Below are 9,757 nucleotides of genomic sequence, written 5' to 3' on the forward strand. Positions count from 1 at the left end.
ATAATAGGTGAAACTAAGAAAAAATCAAATTAGAATTTCAAATTGGAGTTTCAATTTTGCGCCATGTGTCTTAAATTATTTATTCTTAAAGAATTTTATTTCTTAATTTTAGAATCAAAGTGGGACCACAATATAAATATTCATACAAGTGAGTTATTAAGTACAAAAACCAAAGAATCTAGAATAAATGAATCGTAAAAAAAAAAGGGGGGGCTTCACAATAATTTTTTTAAAAAAGGACAATTTACATTTTATACCTAATAATATCCTTACAAAATTTTTTAAAAGAGTTAACAAAATATAAAAATGACTATCAATAGTATTTAAATTATATATATAGGAGCTATATTATGCATCTTATTGTATATTTTTAAATGTATCTATGCATATGCATAATAAAGCAATTAACATGCAATGCAAAGATATGGTATCAAAGTAGAATACTAATGAAGAACCTTATCAATGAAAAAAAACACTTTGATGAGGGAATAAATAATGTATTTTCAAGAATAATGATTTGGGCAAAACAGGTTCCAAATAGAAATTTATTATGATGCAAAACATACCAAAAAAAAAAAAAAATCATTACCTCATAAAATCACACTCAACCCTAACACAATTATATTGATTTAACTCAAATTTGATATGTTTTGACATTAAGATTTGTTTTTTTTTTTTTTTTTTGGTTGATAAAGACATTAAGATTTGTCAACATGTCTAGAACCCTAACATCAATTATCATAATCTAAATTTAGTGATAACCAAATGTGGGGGCCGGTCAGTCACTAAAACTATTAAAGTCAAGTTAATTGGGCCTGTGGCCCATTCGAGGAGGCCCATATCAGATTAAAGGGGTAACCAAACGAAGGGAAGAGGGAATATCATGAAAGGGGAGTTCAGTATTCGTCCGAGGAAAAAACCCTACTCGGCATTACGAGTCTGAGGACGATCAAGACGCCATCACGTAACAAACATATCTTGGAGCTACGTCACCACTCAAGGTGGGATAAGAGGCCGAAGGTGGGAGAGAGAAAGGGCAAATAAATATCTACGGTAACAGCTGCCTCCGCATTAATTGCCTCTTAATTAACTCTCTGGCCGCATTAATGTGGAAGTGATGCCTGAACAGTGATGAAGCAGCCTTACAGCTACTAGAAGGAGGTTCCAGAAAGTGTTAGATGGGACAGAAAAAGATCCCCTGAACCTAACCTACACGTGTGTGGTGAATATGGAATAAAGAGGGCGGTATATAACCTGAAAAGAGGGCATGCAGGAAAAAGATCGGAACATAGAGAAGAACAAAGAGAAGACTCAAGAAGAAAACGTGAAAAACAAAAGAACTATATCTATTTCAAAGAAAAACCGATTGTTATATCAACTCTGATCCATCTATAAATGTGAAGTTGAATCTTTTTGCTTCTAGAGAGGTTAATCTAGTTCTTGAACACCCATACTCTACAAATTATATTGTTTAAGCCTTTTTACGTGCGAACCCAATATCATTTTAGGGTCGTTACAAATTGAGTCCTTACAATTGGCGTCGTCTGTGGGAAGAGTTTGTATTAACTTAAGAGACTTCTGGTGCAACGTTTATGATGGAGGAAGCAAGTTCACATCACTATGCAGCAGGACCGCATCAGGAGGATGCCAACCCGCACCAGGCAGACTTAAGGGGCTCCCAGCATGGTGATCTCCATAAAAGTCCCGAACGGAGAAAAGACCATGAGGGGAATGTACGTACAACTCATACCACTAAAAGTCACTCTCGCGGGAAGAGTCACGTCTCCCACGCAAAGCATGACGGGAATCTGCAACGTGAGATTGTCGATTTGAAGAGAGAGTTGCGCCATGCCCGGCGGGAACGCTCCTTACCTTGCTCCGAACCATCGTCCGAGGAGTCGGACGGAGCTAGTTATAGGCGGAGATCGAGAACTCCACCAAGCGAGACTTTCTCCTATGAGGAGGAGCACTGCTATCGACATAGACGCAGAAGTCCACCTAGCAGGGGCTTGGGTAACGATGCCATGAACAAAGCCTTGAGCCAAATTTCCAAATTGCCCTTTACGAGAAATATAGACGATGCAGTTCTTCCTTGGCGATTCCATCAGCCTATGTTCTCCCTATATGATGGCCGGTCGGACCCGGTAGAACATGTAAGCTATTTTAGCCAAAAAATGGCTATCTACTCCAGGGACGAGGCTTTGATGTGCAAAGTTTTTCCATCGAGTTTGGGTCCGGTAGCGATGAGATGGTTCAACGGTTTAAGGGCCAATTCTATTGAATCTTTCAAAACACTAACCCAGGCTTTTGGTGCTTGCTTTATTACATGCAGCAGGGTTCCTCGGCCTTTGGGATCTTTGCTGGCTATGTCTATGCGAGAGGGTGACACTCTCAAGACTTATTCGGATAGGTACTGGGAAATGTTTAATAAAATAGAAGGAAAGAACGATGGTGTGGCCATAACCACTTTCAAAGCTGGCCTCCCAGCCGATCACGATTTAAGGAAATCTCTAACGGGTAAACCTGTTACCAGTGTGCACCAGTTGATGGACATGATAAATAAGTACAGAAGGGTAGAGGAGGATCAACTTCAGGGACAAGGGAAGGCCAAGGTGATCCCTCAAGAGAGGAGGGATTTCAGGTCGGATCGTTATAACAGTAATCGACCCTGGAAGGACTTTGTCGAGCAGTCGGGTTTGGCGGACACCCAGATGGTTGATGCAGTATTCCGAGAGCCAGTGCAACAGGTTTTGGAAAAGATAAAGAATGACCATTTTTCAAATGGCCGAACAAGATGGCGGGAGAGCCTAGGAAACACAACCCGAACTTATATTGCCACTATCATCAGGATCATGGGCACACGACGGAGAATTGCAGGAATTTATGGGACCACTTGGAACAGTTGGTCCGAGAAGGGAAATTAAAGCAACTCTTACATCACTCCAGCAGTAGGGCAAGCCAAGCAGGTTTAGAGATGCGTGGGGACGCTTCTTTAAGAATTCCTCTGGGTACGATTAACGTTATCTTCGCGGCCCCAGGGAGGACTGGATCTTGCCCTTCCAAGGTATTGTCGGTGTTTCGATCCCCGGTCGAGGAGCATTCTCAAGTATCGAAGAGAGCTAGGGTGGATGTCCCCCTGATTCTGGGCTTTTCGGATGAGGACATGGTTAGAACCATACAGCCCCATGATGATGCTTTGGTGGTAACGCTGAGAATTGGCGGGTACGATGTCAGAAAGGTGATGGTAGATTAGGGTAGCGCTGTGGATATAATATGTCCAGACTTGTACAAGGGGCTAGGTTTGAAGCCATAAAATTTAACAACCTACAACTTCCCTCTAGTAAGTTTTGAGGGAAGGATGGTCGCTCCCAAAGGATTGATTAGGCTGCCAGTACAAGCAAGTACGGATGTGGTGGAGGTAGACTTTATTATTGTGGACGTTTTTTCTCCGTACACGGCTATTATGGGCAGACCTTGGCTTCATACCCTTAAAGCGGTCTCATCTACTTTGCATCAGAAGGTGAAGTACCCATCCAGAGGCCAAGTGTTAGAAATAGTAAGGAGTCAGGCGGCTGCTCGGCAATGCCTAGTAGCGGCTATACAGCATCGATCGGAAGCAGAAACCTCGACTACGGCCGACAATGTATTATAACAATTAAAGCCCCCAACATCACGCTTGGATATACCAGTCGATGAGGTAGAGTGTGAAAATTTGGAGAGGGTAATTGTTGCCGGTGATCCGGAAAAATTCTTCCAGGTTGGGGCTAAGTTGCCTTTACAAGAGAAGGAGAGGTTGCTGGAATTCCTCCGAGCAAATGTAGACGTGTTTGCATGGAACCCGTATGAAGCCCTAGGGGTGGACCCGAATTTCATTTGTCATCGACTCAATGTGAATCCCGCCGTTATTCCCAGGAGACAGCCTCCTCGGCGACCATCGAAGGAGCATGCCGAGGCGGTTAGGAGTGAAGTGGCCAAGTCCAAACAGGCTAGGGCTATCAAGGAAGTCTTTTATCCTCAATGGTTGGCCAATACGGTGGCGGTGAAAAAGAAGACTGGAAAGTGGCGGGTGTGCGTGGACTTCACGGATCTCAATAAGGCTTGCCCCAAGGATCTATTTCCCATGCCGAAGATAGACTAGTTGGTGGATGCAACCATGGGTCATCCTAGGATGAGTTTCTTGGATGCTTTTCAAGGATATCACCAAATACCGCTGGCCGCGGACGATCAGGAAAAGATTGCTTTTGTAACCCCAATTGGGAACTACCATTACAAGGTGATGCCCTTCGGTTTGAAAAACACCTGATCTACCTACCAAAGCATGATGACGAAAATGTTCGAACCACAACTTGGTAGAAGTATTGAAGTTTATATCGATGATATTGTTGTGAAGAGTAAAGTGGTGTCCGAGCATGTGGAAGATCTCACGAGTATCTTCGGGATATTGAGAAAACATAAATTACGCTTGAATGCTTCAAAGTGTTCCTTTGGTGTGGGTTCCAGGAAGTTCTTGGGGTACATGGTAACCCATAGAGGAATTGAAGTGAATCCAGATCAGATTAAGGCCATTAACGATTTGCAAGCACCTCAGAATCCAAAAGAGATGCAGAAACTGACTGGAATGACTGCTGCTTTGAACCGGTTCATCTCCAGGTCAGCCGAGAGGTGTCGTCCTTTTTTCTGTCTATTGCATAAGTGGCAAGGATTTGAATGGACCGAGGAGTGTGCTGTGGAATTCCAGCAGTTGAAAGAATACCTGTCCAGGCCGTCTATCATGTCTAGTCCTGAAGTGGATGAGGTATTGTTTGCTTATTTGGCGGTTGCTCCTCATGCAGTTAGTTTCGTCTTGATACGAGAGGACAGTGGCGTCCAAAGGCCAGTTTACCATGTGAGCAAATCCCTCCATGAGGCCGAGGTGAGATATTTGTCATTAGAGAAAGCCATCTTGGTGGTGGTCCATGCAACGCGCAAACTTCCGCATTACTTTCAGGCCCATACTGTGGTTATCTTGACCCAACTACCTCTCAAGTCCATACTCAGAAGTGCAGACTACACGGGAAGAATTGCTAAGTGGGGTATGATTCTAAGTGCTTTCGATATCAACTACATGCCTCGCACCTCTGTGAAAGGCCAAGTCCTTGCCGATCTGGTGGCCGAGTTTGTCGAGTGCCCAGAAGAAGTTAATATGAAGCAAGACAACATGGATGAAAAATCGGTTGGCCTAATATCCACACAAGGCGGTTCCACTTGGAGGGTGTACATGGATGGGGCAGCAAACCAACGGGAAGCGGGGTTGGGATTAGTATTGATATCCCCCGAAAAGGTCATCGTCGAGAAGTCATTAAGGTTAAGGTTCTCGGCTACTAACAACGAAGCGGAATACGAAACTTTGTTGATGGGAATGAATATGGTCCAAAAAATGGACGGAAAGGTAGTGGAAATATTCTCGGACTCGAGGTTGGTAGTCGGCCAGGTGAGAGGAGAACTAGAGGGCCGGGATCCGAGGATGCAGGTGTATCTGGGCCAGGTTAGGCGCGTGCAAACGAAGTTTAAGTCTTTCAACTTATCACATATTCTCCGAGGTGAAAATACTCACGCCGACTCCTTGGCAACCCTTGCCACCTCCTCGGTACGGAATTTTCCTCGGTTGATCATCGTTGAAGACTTGCATGCCCCCATGTCACCAGAAAAGGACGTTTGCCAAGTCTATCAAACCAATCTGGCACCGAATTGGATGGATCCCATAATAAAATTCCTTGAAAGTGACATATTGCCCGAAGAGAAATTAGAAGCTGAGAAAATACGGAGGAAAGCTCCTCAGTACTGGTTATCTGAGGATAAAATGTTATACAAACGGTCCTTCTCTGGGCCATACCTGCTCTGTGTGCCTCCTGAGACTGCAGAATCAATCCTAGAAGAATTGTATAAGGGCATTTGTGGAAGTCATACGGGGGGAAGGTCTCTATCCTGCCGAGCCATAACACAAGGACATTGGTGGCCAAATATGCAGAAGGAAGTGCAGGAGTACATTAGGAAATGTGATCAGTGCCAAGATTCGCTCCAAATATCCATCAACCAGGAGGATTTCTTAACCCTCTATCCAGCCCTTGGCCTTTTGCTCAATAAGGGCTGGACATTGTCGGCCCTTTTCCTAAAGCCCTAGGAAACAAGAAGTATCTGCTAGTCGGCACAGATTACTTCACTAAATGGGTTGAAGCTGAGCCCTTGGCAAACATCAGGGATGTAGATGTTAAGAAGTTTATTTGGAGGAACATTGTCACGCGATTTGGAACTCCATGTAATCTTGTCTCAGATAATGGACTTCAATTTGATAGCAATGCCTTTAGGCAATACTATTCGGACCTGGGTATAAGAAACAAGTATTCCACCCCGGCTTATCCTCAAGGGAATGGACAGGCTGAAGCTGTTAACAAAGTAATAGTCAATGGGTTTAAGAAGAGGCTGGATGACGCAAAAGGGAAGTAGGTGGAAGAATTGCCACATGTTCTCTGGACATATCGAACAACACCTCGGCATTCAACGGGGGAGACTCCCTTTTCCATGACCTATGGGGCCGAGGCCGTCATCCCCTTGGAAACTGGATTCCCAACGTTAAGGACCAGTACATTCTCTTCGGACAATAATGATGCAATGTTGGAGAGAAGCTTGGACTTGATTGAAGAAAGAAGGGAGAGCGCGATGGTTCAACTAGCTTACTACTGGCATAAACTCAAGCAAGGTTATAATAGTAATGTAAAGCTGAGGCCGTTAGCCGTAGGAGATCTGGTGCTGAGAAAAGTTCTGGGGGCCACCAAGAATCCAAATTGGGGAAAATTGGGGCCTAATTGGGAAGAGCCTTATCGGATCACTTCTATAGCCGGAATAAGAATCTATTAGCTGGAGGACCTAGATGAAAAAGTTGTACTTCATCCTTGGAATGTAAATAATCTCAAGAGATATTATTGTTAATGAAAGTATTTCAATTCAAGCTTTTCTTTTAATTTACGTTAGCCATACATCCTGTGTTCCTACATCTTATAATGTGTATTGAAATGTTAAACAGAAACTAAGTTATGTCAGGTCCTCGGATCACAAACTTGGTGGAAATTAACGTCCTATGATGTATTTTGAAATGTTAAACAGAAACTAAGTTATGTCAGGTCCTCGGATCACGAACTTGGTGGAAATTAACGTCCTGTGATGTATTTTGAAATGTTAAACAGAAACTAAGTTACGTCAGGTCCTCGGATCATGAACTTGGTGGAAATTAATGTCCTGTGATGTATTTTGAAATGTTAAACAGAAACTAAGTTATGTCAGGTCCTCGGATCACAAACTTGGTGGAAATTAACGTACTATGATGTATACTGAAATGTTAAATAGAAACTAAGTTATGTCAAGTCCTCAGACCACAAACTTGGTGGAAATTAACATTCTATGATAGGTATTGAAGTGTTGAGCAATAACTAAGTTGTGGTAGGTCATCGGATCACAAACTTAGTGAAAATTGACGCCCTATAACATCTATTGAAGTACCAAAGAGAAATCTATGAACGTCATTTCATGTACAATCGAAGTACTGAAAGCATAATTTTATTCAATTTTTGAACTTTTATAAAAAGCTGCAATTGATTGGAAAGAATACGTGCGTATCTAAAACGTCTTCCTAAGACCCTGTTGCATTAATACTTATCATCTATTTTTAATTGCCAATTGACGATGTTTATAAGTAGAATTGCCCCATGTAAACAATAGATAGTTGTAATGAACCCATCCAACTTACAATAACACAGTGAACAAGTACAAGAATAACATAAAGCAGCAAAAGCGATAGGAAAATAAACATGAGAGTCCTTACTAAATTTCTAGTTAGACTACAAAACAATTTTTACTTTTTCAATTTGAATTGGATCTTTGGTCCTGGCTGGTAGATTTGTCAGCCTCCGAAGTAGTGATTTCCTCTTTATCCTTAGTAACGCCCTCAGTTGGCAAGACTATGGAAGCCAAAGCCTGTTGAAAACTTTGGGAGGCCGTCTCTGCCTCCGAAGCAGTTGCGGTCTTGTCCGAGGAAACTCCCGGTGGGACAATTCCCCTTTTAGCTGATTTTGGCTGGTCAGAGAGGGGAAAACTGCAAGACAAAACCTCCTCATTGGGGTTAATGACTGAAGGAGGAGCTTCAGCTTGAGGGGGTAGAAGAGCTGAGGGACGGATCGCCTCAGGATAGAATACGTTCTTTGGCTTACGTAACTCAGATGAAGCCTTCACCCCAGCACGGTTAAGGGCCTCATCCCAAGTTTTTGCGCAGTAGATACGGCACACCGCCAGAACCTCGGCTTTCAAAGTCTCCTCAGTCTCAACTATACCAACCTCATAGCCTCTCTGCTCAGCTTCATTCATTGCCCGTTCGGCCTCTGTTTTTGCTTTCTTGGCTTCCTCTCTAGACTTTTCAGCTCGCTCCCCTAGCTTTTGGGTTTCCTCCGAGTGCTTCTTAAGAACTAGGACTTGTTCCTGAGCCTTCTTCAGTTTGGCATTCGCCTCACGCAAGCGGTTCCCCTGGTCCTCGACCTGCTTTTGATAACCTTCTAGTGCCGATTTGGCGCTCTTGCGAGCTTACTCTTCAGCATGTAGCTTTTTCTTTATATCGGCCAAGTCCTGTTCAAATTTGGACAAGGTCTATACAGCCGTTGTCCATCTCTTCCTTTCATCATCTAGCTGATCAGAGTAGATATTGAGCATCTCATCCAGCTTGAAAGTATTTTGGATAATCTAAAGAAAAGAAGTTAACACTATAGTCAGTGAAAAGTACATATTGGTGACTAATGATCGTGAAAGGAAAGAGCAAAAAAGTCAACTTCTAACCATGCCCAAGTATCTTTTATTGTCGAGGATGAGTTCATTCTTCCTCATATTCTTTAGTTCGGCCATATCTTTTGAGAGCAACAAGGCTTCCTCTATGGCCAAGGCTACATGGCACCCTATGCCGCCATTGAAGTCCCTTATAGATGCGTCATCTCATAGGGGCTCTCCACTGTGTATAGGTGCTGGCAACCATACTTGTGGCTCTGAAAGTTGGGAATCAGATCTCTCTTGGCCCCGCGTGACTTGGTGCCTGGTTTTTTGCTATTTTGCAGCTCGGTGGGTATCCTCCTCACGAGTAGGACGAGACTTACCAATGTCTGCCACCTCCTTACCCTTTTGTTCCCTGCGCCTTTTTAACTCGGCAATGTCAGGATGGGCTGGCTGAGGAGGTTGACGAGAAGGCTGGCGAGGAGCAGGAGGAGGAGACCTAGCGGGAAGAGATGGAGCCTGGGATTATGTTGATTTTGCCGGCGCACTCTTCTCCGGCTGACCTTCCATCAACTCCAGCAAACTTCTTTGGGGTTTTCTCTGTATCCCTATCTCGTCAGGATCTTGCCTAAAGTTTATGGATTGATCAAAAATCCCAAATTCGTCCGAGTTTCAGAGACCTCTACAACTCCTTCCTCGTCTTTTTCCTCTTCCTTTCTCTCTTCTACTTCCTCTTCTCGGGGGGTAAGCTGGGATGAAGAGGCTCCTGTCGAGATTTTGGCCATGAAAAGAGGCCCGGTACAGGATGTATGTTGGGGAAGTGGAATACCTTCTAGGACTATGAACCCTGGATAGGCAACACTGATACGGTGAAGCCGAGGATCGCGGGCTCTGATAACGTACTTCGGCGCCTGAAAAGCAGATGATGAGGGGGTATAGCCGAGGATCAAATGTGCTACCCGGAGCTGGTCGT

At 43.8% G+C, this 9,757-nt stretch overlaps 1 protein-coding gene across 1 annotated transcript; it reads left to right on the forward strand.

Annotated features, from left to right (window-relative positions):
- The first annotated feature begins 2,366 nt into the window (after positions 1–2,366).
- Positions 2,367–6,483, forward strand: LOC115957225. Its single transcript, XM_031075424.1, has 5 exons — positions 2,367–2,747; positions 3,758–4,003; positions 4,589–4,650; positions 4,762–6,035; positions 6,155–6,483. Exons 1-5 carry the CDS (start codon positions 2,367–2,369, stop codon positions 6,481–6,483), a joined length of 2,292 nt encoding a protein of 763 aa, XP_030931284.1.
- The last annotated feature ends 3,274 nt before the right edge of the window (positions 6,484–9,757 follow it).

The sequence above is a fragment of the Quercus lobata genome, chromosome 8 (assembly GCF_001633185.2).
Source record: "Quercus lobata isolate SW786 chromosome 8, ValleyOak3.0 Primary Assembly, whole genome shotgun sequence".
Lineage (NCBI taxonomy): Eukaryota > Viridiplantae > Streptophyta > Magnoliopsida > Fagales > Fagaceae > Quercus > Quercus lobata.

Excerpts from the sequence above, each read along its gene's own strand:
- LOC115957225 (XM_031075424.1), top strand. The coding sequence starts at position 2,367 with ATGTCTATGCGAGAGGGTGACACTCTCAAGACTTATTCGGATAGGTAC. Across the intron at positions 4,651-4,761 it reads TTGAACCGGTTCATCTCCAG|GCCGTCTATCATGTCTAGTC; the intron begins GTCAGCCGAGAG and ends ATACCTGTCCAG. Across the intron at positions 6,036-6,154 it reads GCAGGAGTACATTAGGAAAT|CCCTAGGAAACAAGAAGTAT; the intron begins GTGATCAGTGCC and ends CTTTTCCTAAAG.